This window comes from Salmo salar, chromosome ssa04, assembly GCF_905237065.1.
Source record: "Salmo salar chromosome ssa04, Ssal_v3.1, whole genome shotgun sequence".
Classification (NCBI taxonomy): Eukaryota; Metazoa; Chordata; class Actinopteri; order Salmoniformes; family Salmonidae; genus Salmo; species Salmo salar.
In genome coordinates this window covers 28,318,431-28,335,727 of record NC_059445.1, presented here as the reverse complement: position 1 = coordinate 28,335,727, position 17,297 = coordinate 28,318,431, and the positions used below count along the sequence as shown (strand labels likewise).

General features: G+C 40.1%; 1 protein-coding gene and 1 non-coding gene across 3 annotated transcripts; both read left to right on the top strand.

Moving 5' to 3' along the window:
* Positions 1–1,954: 1,954 nt before the first annotated feature.
* trnai-aau (transfer RNA isoleucine (anticodon AAU)) lies at positions 1,955–2,028 on the top strand. Its single transcript has one exon. It is a non-coding gene; the product is annotated as a tRNA-Ile (tRNA).
* A 402-nt stretch (positions 2,029–2,430) lies between these two features.
* On the top strand, positions 2,431–11,031 carry LOC100306806 (TNFAIP3-interacting protein 2). 2 transcript variants are annotated; one of them, XM_014195503.2, is made up of 6 exons: positions 2,431–3,259; positions 3,932–4,237; positions 5,928–6,017; positions 6,450–6,791; positions 7,101–7,223; positions 8,923–11,031. In XM_014195503.2, the coding sequence occupies exons 1-6, from the start codon at positions 2,918–2,920 to the stop codon at positions 9,055–9,057; spliced, it is 1,338 nt and encodes a 445-aa protein (XP_014050978.1). In that variant the 5' UTR covers positions 2,431–2,917; the 3' UTR covers positions 9,058–11,031. The 2 variants fall into 2 exon arrangements, with proteins under 2 accessions (XP_014050978.1, NP_001158817.1); NM_001165345.1 differs by having other exon boundaries at positions 2,734–3,259; positions 6,970–7,223.
* Positions 11,032–17,297: the final 6,266 nt, after the last annotated feature.

The window sequence follows — 17,297 nt, the reverse complement described above, 5'->3', positions numbered from 1 at the left end:
CATCAATATACATACAGTACCAGTCAAAAGTTTGAACACCTACATATTCAAGGGTTTTTCTTTATTTGTACTATTTTCTACATTGTAGAATAATAGTGAAGACATCAAAACTATGAAATAACACATAGAATCATGTAGTAACCAAAAAAGTGTTTAACAAATAAAAATATATTTTAGATTCTTCAAAGTACCCAACCTTGCCTTGATGACAGCTTTGCACACTCTTGGCATTCTCTCAACCAGCTGTGGGAACTCCTTCAAGAATGTTGCTTCTCCAACAGTCTTGAAGGAGTTCCCACATATGCTGAGCACTTGTTGGTTTTCCTTCACTCCACTGTCCAACTCTTCCCTAACCCTCTCAATTGGGTTGAGGTCGGGTGATTGTGGAGGCCAGGTCATCTGATGCAGCACTCCCTCACTCTCCTTCTTGGTCAAATAGCCCTTACACAGCCTGGAGGTGTGTTGGTCATTGTCCTGTTGAAAAACAAATGATAGTCCCACTAAGTGAAAACCAGATGGGATGGTGTATCGCTGCAGAATGCTGTGGTAGCCTTGCTGGTTAAGTGTGCCTTGAATTCTAAATAAATCACAGTGTCACCACCAAAGCACCCCCACACCCTCCTCCATGTTTCACGGTGGGAACCACACATGCAGAGACCATCCATTCACCTACTCTGCATCTCACAAAGACACAGCGGTTGGAACCAAATATCTCAAATTTGGACTCATCGGACCAAAGGACAGATTTCGACAGATCTAATGTCCATTGCTCGTGTTTCTTGGACCAAGCAAGTCTCTTCTTCTTATTGGTGTCCTTTAGTAGTGGTTTCTTTGCAGCAATTCGACCATGAAGGCCAGATTCACGCAGTGAATCTTACTTGAACTCTGTGAAGCATTTATTTCGGCTGCAATTTCTGAGGCTGGTAACTCTAATGAATTTATCCTCTGCAGCAGAGGTAACTCTGGGTCTTCCTTTCCTGTGGGGGTCCTCATGAGAGCCAGCTTCATCATAGTGCTTGATGGTTTTTGCGACTGCACTTGAAGAAACTTTCAAAGTTCTTGAAATGTTCTGTATTGACTGACCTTCATGTCTTAAAGTAATGACGGACTGTCGTTTCTCTTTTCTTATTTGAACTGTTCTTGCCATAATATGGACTTGGTCTTTTACCAATTAGGGCTATGGTCTGTATACCACCCCTCACAACATAACTGATTGGCACAAACGCATTAAGAAGGAAAGAAATTCCACAAATTAACTTTTAAAAAGGCACACCTGCTAATTTAAATGCATTCCAGGTGACTACCTCATGAAGCTGGTTGAGAGAATGCCAAGAGTGTGCAAAGTTGTCATCAAAGCAAAGGGTGGCCACATTGAAGAATCTCAAATCTAAAATATATTTTGATATGTTTAACCCTTTTTTTAGCACATGATTCTATATCTGTTATTTCATAGTTTTAATGTCTTCACTATTATTATACAATGTAGAAAATATAAAAAGAAAGAAAGAAAAACCCTTGAATGAGTAGGTTTTCATGTCAAAATGTAAAGAGTACTTTTGGGTGTCAGGGAAAATGTATGGAGTAAAAAGTACATTATTTTCTTTAGGAATGTAGTGAAGTACAAGCAAATATAGAAATGGTAAAGTAAAGTACAGATACCCCAACAAACTACTTAAGTAGTTTTACTTTACTACTTTACACCACTGGCCTTGGGCAATTATTCTACCCAGGGCCCCCAGTGCCTAGAAAATTGTGATGAGCTGTTACCCACTCAGATCTTACTTTCTTTAGGGCAGTGGCCTACATCGACACAGAAAATAACTTTGACATTGGTAACCGATTTTGTTACAATTGTATCATGATTTGTTACGCGTCAGTGCGACCTGGCCGTTGTTACTTGTCTTGTAGAGTGAACGCATGTTATTTTATATTTTATCAAATGTCGAACTCATCTGGCCGGTTAGCTCAGTTGGTCAGAGCGTCGTGCTAATAACGCGAAGGTCGCGGGTTCGATACCCGTACTGGCCATAGGCTTTTGAGGTTGAAAATTAATTGCCTACGGGTAAACTCATTTATCAGTCCAGGATAGGCTAGCCTACGTCCCACTGCTGGCACATTTAAAATGGACGCTTTTGTATAATGTTGAATACAACATCTGTTTTGTAAACAATTGAATTAAACACACTAGATTAGGGCTACATAATTTCCTTTCATGAAATTTATCGGAATTGTCATTCATTCTGGAAAATAGAGCTACCGGCAACTAATTTACATTCCATCCGATAAAACAGAGTTGCTTCACGAATTTTCACCAAGGCGGATCACTCAAGCAAAGGCCGTATGTTTAGAAACCGTCAAACCAGAATTGCATGATCTGTGGATTTGCGCATGTCACAAGAGGGAGGTAACGTTAGCCCACTATGTTACCGGAAAAGTTGTACGCATGTGCATATTGTTCAAGCAGCTGCGTTTTTTTATTTTGCTCCCGTCAAACTGTGTCAATTTAGTCCAGTGTCCTTTATTGTTAGAACATTTATTAAGGAACGAAAGCATATTATTTAGATTGTTACTGGAATGGATGATTGATCAACTCGGAAAGGAGTTGGCAATTTACCCGACGTTGTTAAAAAGTAAAGTACAAGAAAAATCCACCTATTGTGTTGGGGAAGTCCCTCTTGGAAATCCCCTGTAATTGTCGGAATTATTTATTTCCAAATTCAGATGAGACACATCCTTCAGGCTACGCAGTTGACATCCTCCTCAGACTAATCTTGAAGACATGTTGTATAACCTACGAACACAAACTCTATCGAACAAATAAACAGAATCATTTCAGAAGCTGATGGAATATTGAAGATTTTTCGCCATCCCCATCTGTCAGAAGCAACAGTGATAAATTACCTCTGGAATAAGGAACATGACTGGAATAAGGAACACGATGGATGTCGATTTGGATAATGATACGCTGAAATCAAAAATACGGAGCTGCCATACATTGACTACTTTCTACCACGAAACTCGGGTGGAGATTGACACATTAAGTAAGAAAATCAAGAAAAGGGACAATTTAATCGCAGATTTAAAGGCTAGGTTAGGCAAATACGAAAATACCTGTATCAATGTGGAAGGGTATGACCCTGTTGTCATAGCACCTGCCGAATCTTTGCTGGAAAGTTTATGCAAAGAAATCTGCAAACTGAAGCAAAAATTGAAAGACACAGAAATGAATGCGGTTCAGCAAGCAGAGTTGAGCCAACAAGTGAGTAGAATTGACTTTATGTTATGTGTTCTTAATATGTATCATGTGCATTTAATGTTTAGGCTAACCCTGTGAAACATAGTTGTGCTTTTTAACATTAGGTTATAGCCCTACTTAATTTCAACGTCTGCAAGTATTAAAACGATCCTTTATGACATATATATGTCTTTTCTTTCTTTCATTTTCAATTTGTACATTATGAAAGCAGGGTAGTTTAGGCCTACTGTAAATGGTTTTCTCTGAAAATAGCCACTAGCCTACACCATGCCTATATGCACTTGGTTTGAGATAACCCTAACCCTACACTAGTTCACAACTGAGGTCTATTGGGAAGACTATTAGTGTAGGCCTAACCTACCACCAAACTTGCCAATCAGGCTTGATAAAAATGTCCCTGCTTCAAAACCACCTTGCCGTACAGAGAGGATGTTGCTATAGCAAAAATCTTTTTTTTTCCATTTCAATGTGTACAACTGCAGCGGTCAGTGTTGTTTCGCCTTCACAAAACAAACACATCTGTGTCAGATAAAAGTCATAATTCAATACAATAAAACATTCCAAAAAGCTATATTGTCCATCAATAATAATAATATATATATTTTTAAGTATCTTCTGCATTTGACTCACATTTGACACTGAAGCCTATTCTATTATTTTATCCCACCCCTGAAGGAGATACAGAGGTTGCAACAGCTGCTGAGGGAGATGGAGCGAGAGCTGGAGAGTGTGACCCGTCAACCAGACCACGAGAAGGACCAGGATATCCAGAGGCTCCGCTCTGCCCTGGCAGAGAGGGACCGTGCCCAGGCCACCCGTGCCGTCCTGTGCACCTCGCTGGCTGGAGAGGCCGACCAGCTCCGGAGCCAACTGGGAGCCACAGTCAGGGTGTGTCAGGAGTTACTGGGCCGACTAGAGAGAGAGAAGAAGGGAGGAGAGAGAGTGACGGAGGAGGTGAAAATGCAGCAGAAGGCAAAAGAGGTGTGTATGAAGGTTGTATAATTAAGCAATAAGACCCGAGGAGATATGGTATATGGCCAATATACCACGGCTAAGGGCAGTTCTGGACACAGCCATATACCACAAACCCCTGAGGTGCCTTATTGCTATTGTTATCAGCATTCAGGGCTCGACTCACACAGTTTATAATAAGTGTGTAATAGCATAGTTATCAAGCACTTTTATCCAAGGCAAATTATAGTTAACCCCTTACACTCGTGGGAATTGGCCTATATAGATAGGGCTAAATTGAAATGTTTCTTACAGAAGAAATATGGAAAGCACATGCATAACCATGGTAGCAATCATAAGGGAACAGTTTGGAGATTATGGGAAAAATAAATATTAGACTAAAGGTGAGGACAAAACAGTTAATCTGACACAAAACTGAATCCAAACATTACACTGTTGATTTTATGTGCGTTTTACATTTACTGTACTTTTTGCCGCAGTTGTTGAATACGAAATCTGAAAATGCTCTGGATACATTCAGTAACATGATAAGAACATTCATGGTAAATTTGGGGTAGGTGCAACATAAGACAAAGAAATGACAAGTGAGAGGTCTAACTGGTGTCTCTATGTGGCAACACACCTCTCCAAAGTGTGCACAGTTCCTACGTAATTTCCTACGTAATTGTTTACGCATTCAAAAATTGTCCATTATAAATCGCAATCTGGTCAGGTGGGCATAATTTGAAAGCGTGTTCTATTGCTATCTAAGTTACGAAATACGTTCTTACAGTGTTAGGCTTTCACAAGGCAATTCAAAGAAGCAAATAGTAATTTTGGTGCGACTATAAAAGAATCACGAGTGCGTTCAGATGCGTGTTCCCTGCCAAATTTCGGCACAATATGCCATGTCATCTTTGCCATGCCATGTCATCTTTGAATTGCCTTGTGTAAGCCTAACACTGTAAGAACGCATTGTGATCATAATCGTTGGCACTGTATATTACATGAGTTTTATGATATGGAATGGGGAAGTGCACATTTGAACTAAGGGGTGTTTGGCTTGCTTGTGTGACATCAAAGTGGTATTATAATCCTCAATGTCTCATCTTTCAAAATACATAGAGTCCTCTTTATTTACAGCATTTCCCTCACTCAGACAACATTTGCGGGAGAGATGGGGGTAACTTATTGTCAAGTTCAGTCAAAACCAGTACTGCGCTAGGAAGCAGAGACCTTGCGTTTTGACTTCACGTATAGCATGTTACTGTACAGCCACTGGGTTCCAATTTAGGCATTTATCATCACCCAAATCTGCTATTTTGAACCTGTAGATGGGTACAAGTGTAAAGAGCTAATTCATATCCACAAACTGTGTATATACTGAATGTTATATTCAGTATATGTGGCCTATGCGGGAATCGAACCCAAAAGTCCACAATCCTGGGGTTGCAAGCACTAAACTTCAACTGAGAGAGGAGAACAGCAGTAGCTACATCCGAGCTACAACCCTATCGGCAAATTACGTATTTTCAATATCTTGTGCTCACTGGGAAGAGCGTATTCACTGTAACTGTCTTTCAAAACTAAAAATGAAAACAATGAATCTCTCTGTCTCTGCCATTATGTGCTTTTCAACCAAGTTATTTGTGTTTGTTTCTGTTGGATTTCTAAATGGATGGTATCATTTTGAGCTCTTGTTTCCCCTTTTCATGGTCAGATATTGGATTATACGGAAGCTGGTCGCATTGACATTCTAGTCAGCAAACTCCAAGAAGAGAACCAAAAGCTAACGCAAAGAGTGGCATATGTAAGCAGGAACACACTGTAGAAACCCCATTCTACCCACATGAAAAAATACTATAGTATACTATGGTATTCACTGTAGTGTTTTTGTAGACTTTACTGAAGTATGGACAGCAGTGTTTTTGCATACTTTAGTCTTTAAAAACACTACAGTGAATACTGTAGTATTGAATATACATGACTGTAGTATAGTATTATTTACAGTTTATTAAAGTATAAATACTATAGTAAAGAAACTGTAGTACACATATACTGTAGTAATTACTGTAGTGTTTTTGCAGACTGTAGTTATCCAACATTGTCATAGCATATGGGCTATCAGAACCAAAGTTGAACAGCCTTGTGTTTGTGTGAAGCTGTGTGTGCACAAGTGTGTGTGTACATGTTTGTGACTAATGTCTCCCTCTTCCCCTCCCTCCCTCCTTCATTTTCCCAGGTGGAAGGTCTAAACTCCAAATGGCAAAAGTATGACTCGAGCAGGGAAGCATATGTGAGGTACTTGTGTCAGAAGCTGAATGAGTCTAGTGCCCTGGCTGTTACCTCCAGTCCTGTTCCAGGTGTGGGGCATAGGGTAGGGCCCGGGCCTACACAAGAGCCTGGGGCTGGCCTGGGCTTGTTCCCAGAGTTGGCCTCAGCCAAAGCTGGGTTGCTCCAGCAGGAGATAGCCAGGCTCAACGGCCTACTGGAGGAGAAGTTGGGGGACTGTGGGAGGTTGGGGAGAGAGCTGGATGAGAGCAGGAGACGATACAAGGACCGCATCCAGATGCTAGAGCAACAGGTTAGTGTGGTGTAGGATTGTCTGACTCCTCTCTCTTTCTTTCTCTTTGTCTCGCTCACATTCTCTTTATCTTTATTTTCTATTTCTCTGTCTGTCCCTCTGTCTCCCCACTCTTGCTCTCCCTCTTCCTTCTCTTTCTCTCTGACACGTACACATGAATCCATGCATCACACAACAGTCATTAAAGAAAACCCCATTGAATCAGAAACCTCTCTCTCACATACAGATCCACCCTATTCAGTTGAATCAGAAACATATCCCTCTCTCTTTCTCACACACACCCTCACCCTTTCCCTCTCTCCTTCACAGGTTCTCATCTACACAGATGACTTTAAGTCGGAGCGGGCAGACAGGGAGAGAGCGCAGGGCAGGATCCAGGACCTGCAAGAGGAAGTATCTCGACTACAGGAGCAGCTACACACACAGGCACAGGTAAGGCCACACACGCATAGTCATTACTAACATACATTACATACAAACTTGTAACAGGAGTAAAATAAATAGCCATGAAAGGAAGCTTTTATGTCCGTCCCCTATTTGCCATTTATTGAGAATTGATGATACAATGACGTTTCGACAGACATGTTCTTCATACAGTTCGCTAACGGCTAATAAGATACAGTATTTGTATTTATTAGGGATCCCCATTAGCTGTTGCCAATGCAGCAGCTACTCTTCCTGGGGTCCAAACACATAAAGGCACTTACATTACATATAAAGCAAAGATAAAATAGTACATCATAAAACATTACACCACAACATATCTACAGTACAAAATGTATAATACCACCATACAACAATATTACAATGTACGTGTGTGTAAAGTGGGTGTGCTAGCGCTTGTGTGCGTATGCGTGTGTCTGTACCTTTGTGTATCTCTTCACACTCCCCGCTGTTCCATAAGGTGTATTTATACACACAAGCTGTGTGCTACTAGTTTAAACAGATAGCTCGGTACATTCAGCTTGTCAACACTTCTTACAAAAACAAGTAGCGATGAAGTCAATCTCTCCTCCACTTTGAGCCATGAGAGATTGACATGCATATCATTAATGTTAGCTCCCTGTGTACATTTAAGGGCCAGCCATGCTGCCCTGTTCTGAGCCAATTGTAATTTTTCTAAGTCCCTCTTTGTGGCACCTGACCACACAGAACAGTAGCCCAATTGAGACAAAACTAAGGCCTATAAGACCTGCCTTGTTGATAGTGTTGTTGAGAAGGCAGAGCAGCGCTTTAGACTTCTCCCCATCTTAGCTACTGTTGTATCAATATGTTTTGACGATAACAGTTAACCTCAACTTACTCAATTTCCACATTATTCATTACAAGATTTCGTTGAGGTTCAGGGATTAGTGAATGATTTATCCCAAATACAAAGCTTTTAGTTTTAGAAATATTTAGGACTAACTTATTCCTTGCCACCCATTCTGAAACTCACTGCAGCTTTTTGTTAAGTGTTGCAGTAATTTCAGTTGCTGTAGTAGCTAACGTGTATAGTGTTGAGTCATCCGCATACATATACACACTGGTTTTACATGTCATTAGTGAAGATTGTGAAAAGTAAGGGGCCTAGACAGCTGCCCTGGGAAATTCCTGATTCTACCTGGATTATGTTGGAGAGCTTTCCATTAAAGAACAACATCTGTGTTCTGTTAGACAGGTACCTCTTTATCCACAATATAGCTCTTGTTTATCCACAATATAGCTGTTATGTTTTTCCAGCAGCAGACTATGATCAATAATGTCAAAAGCAGCACTGAAGTCTAACAAAACAGCCCTCACATTATTTTATCATCAATTTCTCTTAGACAATCATCAGTCATTTGTGTAAGTGCTGTGCTTGTTGAATGTCCTTCCCAATAAACGTGCTGAAAGTCTGTTGTCAATTTGTTTACTGTAAAATAGCATTGTATTGGGTCAAAAAAGTTTACTAAGGTTTGGTAACAGGCTGATTGGTCAGCTATCACATTAGGGTACAACAAAGGGCACTTCCCTAAAATAATAATAATGCTATAGTGATCATTTTATTTGTGTGGAGTGTTTCATACATTATCCTCAAAGTGCTACTATGCCTAGTTAGGCTATGGGAAGGTACACTTTTACTCATGATCATCATTCATTTATCTTCCAGAGCCCTACTAGAGATGCCAACTCCACGTGCCGAGTCCATAAAGGACACCGGATCTCCCCACGCATGAGCACGAACTCGGCCGAATCACTGCTGAGGAACAGCGCCAATCCACCTGTGACAAAAATCAAAAATTAAAAGCGGGCCTTTACCTGGGGCGGCGTCAGCGGTACTTAGCACCCAGTCCCACCTGGACAAAGTGCTAGGGTTCGTCGGAACTCCAATGCCCAAGATGCCTCACCACATATGATGACACACATGCGGTGGAGTACCTCAAACACTGCATGGAGTGTGTCAGGCTATGAGCTCCGGCGTGAACTTTCCCCTAGGTACAGCTATAGGATCATTTTCCGTTCCCCAATCCAAACCATAAAGTGGGGAAAATGCAAAACTGATCCAACATCTAGGGGCAACTTTGCCCTACTCCCAAGCTATGAGAGTTACTGCCCCTCCCACCCCACGGGGGTGTTAAGACAAATATTGCTAACTGACGATAATTGAGCACTGAAGAAAAAGCACTACATGCACCCTAAGAAGGGTTGGGACCGGGGAGCTTAGAAAACTGACTAGTTCAACTGGGTTGTGTTCATTAGGCACTAAATGGAAGAAAATGGACCGAAACAGGGAGGTACTACCTGGACTTCAGACGCTACCATGCTTTTTGGTTGTTAAAAGACAGAATCTAATAGATTATTGATGCAGAGTTGCAGTGTCAGTACTAGCTTGGTGGTCATAGTGGGAGAAATAGCGGTAGCACTTTATTTTACAGTACAGAAAAGACCAGGTATTTACCAGGAAACTACATGGTAAAATGATAACACAGTATTGACTTTGAATTACCTGTTTCTTTCTTTCGGATTCGTTACAACAAACACCACTGGCCACCATTTGAATGGGTTGAGTTCCTTGAAGGAAATACCAGAAAGTTCCCATTGTTACCATATAATTTCCGAGTAAATACCTGATAAATACCAGTGGAAAAAGTAAGTAAGTGTAAAACATTTTTGGGTGAAATACCTTTGGTTTGGCAAGATGAAGCGATTTCCAGTGCAAACCCACACATGTTTGACTACATGATCCATATGAATTATCACATGATACTGCATGGGTGTGTTTCTGTGTGGAGATGGTTGATTGTGTGGTCTGTAGAAAATCTAGATGGAAAATTGGATGTTAATTGCGATATTTGAATGTCACATACCTCAATTCAATATTCCGGCATCAAATTGTTAACCTGTTGCACTTTCCTAACCTGTTTACCAAAGTAGTCATTAATGCACATATTTATTTTTTTGATTTATTGGATTTGAAATACATAAGCTTCTTTCTGGTTGAAGATACTGTGGTATTTTTAAATCACTGATGAATGATCTCGAGACTGATTCCCTGACCTGTCAATGTTTTTAATTTGCTGTTTTTGATTTTGTTATACTCTTGTGAATTCTATGGTTTTTACTAGATTATTTGTAGTTTTTCATGTTGTTTGTCTGTAATTTTTGTAATGACTTGGTGCTGCCTATCTTGGCCAGGACGCTCTTGAAAAAGAGATTTTAAATCTCAATGAGCCCTTCCTGGTTAAATAAAGGTTTAATAATTATTAAAAAAATAACATTGTCTGACGTTAGCATGGTGCTATTTGTTGTACTGTATATTTTGATGTTGTTCACGTTTTGAGTAAGTCATCTATTTTCAATTTAACCTATAGATGTTGACCTATGATCTTTGTGCCTGGAAATATGTATTCACAGTATTATATATGATTGAATATTTATTTGCAATTAGTGGGGCTTTTTCAAATTGGAAAATCTTTATAATGCTGTGTCAAAATTAACATCGCCATCATGTTTTGAGGTGTCGTCTGAATCCTGGTACACCTAAGCAGGATTTTTCACAAGACAGTGTGGGAGACAAATTCTCCACAACATGGCAACCTTAAAAAAAGTGCCATTTCAGATCTGACATTTGAAACTACATTTGGAGAAATTACCTCCGAACTGACACAAGTTTTATTTTTCTAGAAGCCATTGATTTATAAACATCAAAATGTGATTATCTGTTTTAACCTGTTTAATTGAAAGGATATTTGTAATAAAAAAAACTTGTTTGACCAGTCATGTGGAGTGTTTCTGATACAAACCAGACAACATCTCAGCTTGAGTAACTTTTGTTAGATTTTAGTTTGCTTGGTGGATAACTGCCAGTCAAGTTATAGTTTGGGGTGCAGAGTCAGGAGGAGTGACAGTGTAAGACAGTGAGGGGCTCTGACCATAGATAAACCATTGAAACTCAGGTCCCACAGGATTTGTGTCTGTGTGTGCGCGTATGTGTGTGTGTGTGTGTGCATTTGTGTGACTGTGTACGTTCCTTGTCTGACTGTGTGTGTTTGTACACACTTTGGAAAACCCCTTCCCAGAGTAGCCTGAATGGGCACGCTGTCCTGTGTGTCTGTTCCACATTCCCAGCTGTCCTGTGTGGCTGAAGTGAACACAGCAAGGGGACTAGAGACCAGTGAGAAAGAGGCTCTGGTTACATCCTGCTCCTAACTACTGATTTGGGATCAGTTGTCTTCAGACTAGTTCTCAATTAAATAATTTTGAGTTAAACAACACAACAAGTCCAGGACCAGTTGTTACGGGTATAATATGGCCGCAGGGAGCTGGACATTCCCTGTTAGAAAGTAGTTATTTAAAGGGGAGGCAGATGAAGCACCAAACAAGGTGTGTGTGTGTGTGTGTGCATGCGTGCGTGCGTGTTAGAGACACTAAAGTAGCAGATCACTGGATCATTAAGCTCCATTGTTTTTAGTTTTTTATTTAGTGGGTAGATCAGCTTTAATATTGCGGAGCTCCATTGTTATTGGAGTCCCAGTTTATAGCAATCTTGACAGAGAGACAGATCCATGTCATACTGTTCTGTGTTCTGGTATTATTTGAACACAATTAAATTATTTAGCAATTCAAAGAGGTATAGATGTTACATTGTTTATTGTACCTTTGTTTTTTCTATATTTGTATTGACGATTTAGCCTAATGTATTATGGCTGATATTGATATAGTGTATTATGACTGCCTACGGAGTATTATAGTTTCACATACAGTATATACAATATGGTTTTAAGTCTGTAATAGGTATTATGTGGTGTAGTATTGTACAATAACACAATAGAATTCTAAACTCTAATCTTCTAAACTCTAAAAAGTGTCCTGAACAGCCTTTAATGATTATATCCTATATCCTGCCTCCAGTATTTATGCTGCAGTAGTTTATGTCGGGGGGCTAGGGTCAGTCTGTTATATCTGGAGTATTTCTCCTGTCTGTCCGGTGTCCTGTGTGAATTTAAGTATGCTCTCTCTAATTCTCTCTCTTTTTCTCTTTCTTTCTCTCTTTCTTTTTTTCTCTCAGAGGACCTGAGCCCTAGGACCATGCCTCAGGACTACCTGGCCTGATGACTCCTTGCTGTCCCCTGTCCACCTGGTCGAGCAGCTGCTCCAGTTTCAACTGTTCTGCCTGCGGCTATGGAACCCTGACCTGTTCACCGGACGTGCTACCTGTCCCAGACCTGCTGTTTTCAACTCTCTAGAGACAGCAGGAGCAGTAGAGATACTCTGAATGATCGGCTATGAAAAGCCAACTGACATTTACTCCTGAGGTGCTGACCTGTTGTACCCTCTACAACCACTGTGATTCTTATTATTTGACCCTGCTGGTCATCAATGAACATTTGAACATCTTGGCCATGTTACAATCTCCACCCGGCACAGCCAGAAGAGGACTGGCTACCCCTCATAGCCTGGTTCTTCTCTAGGTTTCTTCCTAGGTTCTGGCCTTTCTAGGGAGTTTTTCCTAGCCACCGTGCTTCTACACCTGCATTGCTTGCTGTTTGGGGTTTTAGGCTGGGTTTCTGTACAGCACTTTGTGTCATCAGCTGATGTAAGAATGGCTTTATAAATACATTTGATTGATTAATGATATATAGAAGTAGAGTACAGGCACTAGGTCACTCTTGCCATACAGATGCAGATAGGACATCGTTTATAGGAATTGTGACCTCAGACAAAAAAGGCCTCGCTAATTGTGTCAAGGGACTATAGCAGCCGAAAGAGTTAGAAACTCCATCAGAGGTTTCAAAGTCCTCCGAAGAGCCAAGTCAAAGACTGTGTTCCAAATGGCACTCTATTCCCTATATAGTGCTCTATTCCCTCAAAAATAATACAGTAAATAGGGAATAGGGTGTCATTTGAGACTTAGCCACAGTCTCGAGATGACACAGATGACATAGCACGCCGCATGCTCACCTACTCATATGCAGTCTGGGGAAGATGGATGCGGTTGGGCCAGTTCTTATCATTCTCACACATCTACATCTATTCAGTGAAAAGAGGGTGATTCTATGAGAAGTTTAATTCAAGAATTCAATTAGTTGTGTTTCAGATTGTAGCTTTGAAAAGCAATTCTTATTTGACTGTTGCATAGAACACACACACACATAGTGTCACACACACAGCCCCCAGATAAGCCATGGTTGGGGTTGACAGGAATTTCCTCCCCCCAAACACCTACACAGCTGCACGGTTGGTCTATATGTGAACACACACACACAAAGCCCACCTTTATGGAGTGGAAAAATGTGGTGTCACAAATCCCCTTTGCTGTACTCAGTGACCTTTTGATAGAAACAATGTCTGACTACATACATTTACAAATCCATTCATTTCAAGTCAGATGACGTGGCAAAACAGTTCCTGGCGCCACTAGGTTTCCATTAACCGGGTGTCTACGAGATCAGTCCCTGTCTAGCACTTTATCAGCAATAGGAAAACTTACCCTGACACTTATCTAGACAGACTACAGAATGGATAGATGTGGCCTTTAATCTCATGTGTATCCAAAAATAATGGGAAATTCCCATAAAGGGAATTCCCAACACGCACTGTATGCGATGCTCTCTTGTTCACTTGAAAGTGGAGCGTGGCAGCTCTATACTTGGTAGCTGTAGATCATTGTTAGTTATAGGGGGGTGGAGGTAGTTGGTATTATTGTCAATTTCCTTTGTTTTGTTTATTTTATAAGAAAGGCCAGTTCATTCGCTTAGAGTGGTTTTCCACTTGCTGGTACAAAACACCATTGTGAAGTATAATATGTGGGAAAGACTGGGGTTCCCCCCCAATGTAAGTGGATGGTGGATGTGTTTCTTCAATTCAGACACTCCACATTGAAAAAATCTCCCCCCCCTTCTACTGATTACAAGCTACAGGCCACCATCTGAAAGTTCTGATCCCCTCTTATAACCCTATTGCCTCTCTCCCCGTCATAGTTAGAGCCCTGCCATGTGTACTGAAGACTCAATGGCACCATGATATTTTTTAACCCCAGCCATCACTGGCTAGGGATAGAGGCCAAAGCGGAGGCCAAAGCCAAGGACTGTCAGATTTCTTCAAAGTAATAGTGATGCAGATAGGGTTTTTAAAAAATATATATATTTTTTTTATATAGTAAATGTAGAATCAGAGTAATGTCATACATGCACACATACTTGTGGTCCAGTATGGCTCAGTTGTTAGAGCATGGCAATTGTACCGCCAGGGTTATGGCTTCGATTCCTGGGGCCACCCATATGTAATGTATGCATGCATGACTGTAAGTTGCTTTGGATAAAAGCGTCTGCTATATATATGATGATTCAAACATGGTCATTTTCATGAGCTGAGGGATTCCTGAAAAAAGAAAATAAATAATACTTTCATCAATGTATTAATGCATAATTTACAGTCATTTAAATTATGTTTCACAAATACCAGAGCAAATGTTTATGTCCTTGTCTGGTTCAGGTAGTATTTTCTTGCACGTCCTCGCTTACTCAAAAGCAGATGTCCGTTTTTACATTATTGGTGACTGATAGCGAACACACTGTACAGGCATTTATTTTATTTAACCGTTATTTAACTAGGCAAGTCAGTTAAGAACAAATTGTTATTGATAATGACGGCCTACCAAAATGCAAAAGGCAAAAGGCCTCCTGCGGTGACAGGGGCTGGGATTAAAAATCGAATTAAAATAAAATATAGGACAAAACACACATCACGACAAGAGAGACAACACAACACTACATAAAGAGAGACCTAAGACAACAACATAGCATGGCAGCAACACATGAGAACACAGCATGGTAGCAGCACAACATGACAACAACATGGTAGAATCACAACATGGTAGCAGCACAAAACATAGTACAAACATTATTGGGCACAGACAACAGCACAAAGGGCAAGAAGGTAGAGACAACAATACATCACGCAAAGCAGCCACAACTGTCAGTAAGGCAGACAGTCTGTCAGTAAAATAGACAGTCAATTGGTCGGCTATTCATTACAGAAATCAACAATGACTAATTTCAGCTGGGCTGTCTCTTCAATCCATGCTGTTTTTACTTCTCTGCGTGATAAAAATTTCCCGCATTTCTTTCATCCGATAAATGTGTATGAATAGTTACTATTCATTGTGAAACCCATCTGTGATAAGAACAGTTGATTCTTGAAAAATATGAGGAAGCAAGCAATAAGGGAGAATGTCCAACTGTTAATGTCATTGTTACTCAATTCCTCTTCAGCGTGAAATGTTTGATTAAGTCACTCCGACTTGTTTTACATTTTAGTCATTTAGCAGATGCTCTTATCCAGAGCGACTTACATTAGTGCATTAATCTTAAGATAGCTAGGTGAGACAACAACATATGACAATCGTAGCAAGTACATTTTCCCTCAACAAAGTAGTTATCATCAAAGTAGGAAAAGACAAGTGCTGTGGGATTTATTTAAAATACTCTTTAAAGATGTAGGTTTTAAGAGTTAAGTTTATGGGCTAAAATAACTGTATTTGATATGTAATGTCATGAGAACACTTTACTTACAATGCATTATAATGCGGTCATAATGCATTGTAAGACTTGTCATAAACATGTATGGTCCATTAGTCATTTGAGGCAGTTGAGAATTTGCCACAAAAACTGACATAACACATTTTTTATCCTTATAATACAACATCAAAAAGGCTCATGCATGCTTATAACAAGTTATAAAGCCTTATACCTGTCAGTTTTAAGTAGGTGTTACCGAACTGAACTGTAGCAGACACAAGTCTGCCTCACAGGAAGTACATTCTGGTTATTGTGTCACTGTGACCTCATTCCTGTGTGAACCCTTAGTGTACATGTGCAGTCACTCATACAGTTAAACACAGAGCTAATCTACCTAATAACTAGTTTGTCTATCTATTCATATGGAAATGAGCTCAGATGATCAAGCACTGTTGAATTAATCTCGCTTGGTGTCATGTGACATTGAAGGTGCTTGCTCAACCACGCACTGTGGCGCTTGGCAGGATGCTAAGCAAAAGACAAAGGAAGTTCAGAAGATGACAGATAGCCTCAAAAAGTTCCCTTTTTGTAGGTGTCATTTGAAAGAGAAAAGAAAATGAATGGGGGTTGCCATTGAGGGTTTAAAATCATGTAGTTTGTCATTTAAAGAGCACATCCACCTGAGCCCCCTATGAATGTGTACTGCTTTCATTTTAGGTATGTTAACTGGACATATAGTGCCTTCAGAAAGTATTCATACCCATTGACTTATTCCCCATTTTGTTGTGTGACAGTTTTAATTGAAAATTGATTAAATAGTTTTTTCTTACCCATCTACACACAATACCCCATAATGACAAGGTGAAAACATGTTTTTATACATTTTTGCAAATTAGCACACCCCTGAGTCAATACATGTTAGAATCCCCTTTGGCAGCAATTACAGCTGTGAGTCTTTCTGGATACATCTCGAAGAGCTTTGCACACCTGGATTGTACATTATTTTCCCATAATTTTTTTCAAAATTATTCAAGCTCTGTCAAATTGGTTGTTGATCATTGCTAGACAACCATTTTCAAGGCTTGTCATACATTTTCACGCAGATTTAACTCAGGAACATTCATTGTCTTCTTGGTAAGCAACTCCAGTGTAGATGTGGCTTTGTGTTTTAGGTTATTGTGCTCCTGAAAAGTGAATTCATCTCCCAGTGTCTGGTGGAAAGCAGACTGAACCAGGTTTTCCTCTAGGATTTAGCCTGTGCTTAGCACCATTCTGTTTCTTTTTTATCCTGAAAAACTCCCCAGTCCTTAACAATTACAAGCATGCCCATAACATGATGCAGCCACCACTATGCTTGAAAATATGGAGAGTGGTACTCAGTAATGTGTTTTTGGAATCACCCCAAACACTATTAACAAAAAGTGAATTGCTTTGCCACATTTTTGCAGTATTACTTTAGTGCCTTGTTGAAAACAGGATGCATGTTTTGTAATATGTCCGATTCTGTACAGGCTTCCTTTTTTTT

Coding starts and splice junctions, on each gene's coding strand:
- LOC100306806 (NM_001165345.1), top strand. CDS start 2,918: ATGACTGGAATAAGGAACACGATGGATGTCGATTTGGATAATGATACG. Junction 6,792..6,969: donor TCCAGATGCTAGAGCAACAG/GTTAGTGTGGTG, acceptor ATCACACAACAG/TCATTAAAGAAAACCCCATT. Junction 7,224..8,922: donor AGCTACACACACAGGCACAG/GTAAGGCCACAC, acceptor TTTATCTTCCAG/AGCCCTACTAGAGATGCCAA.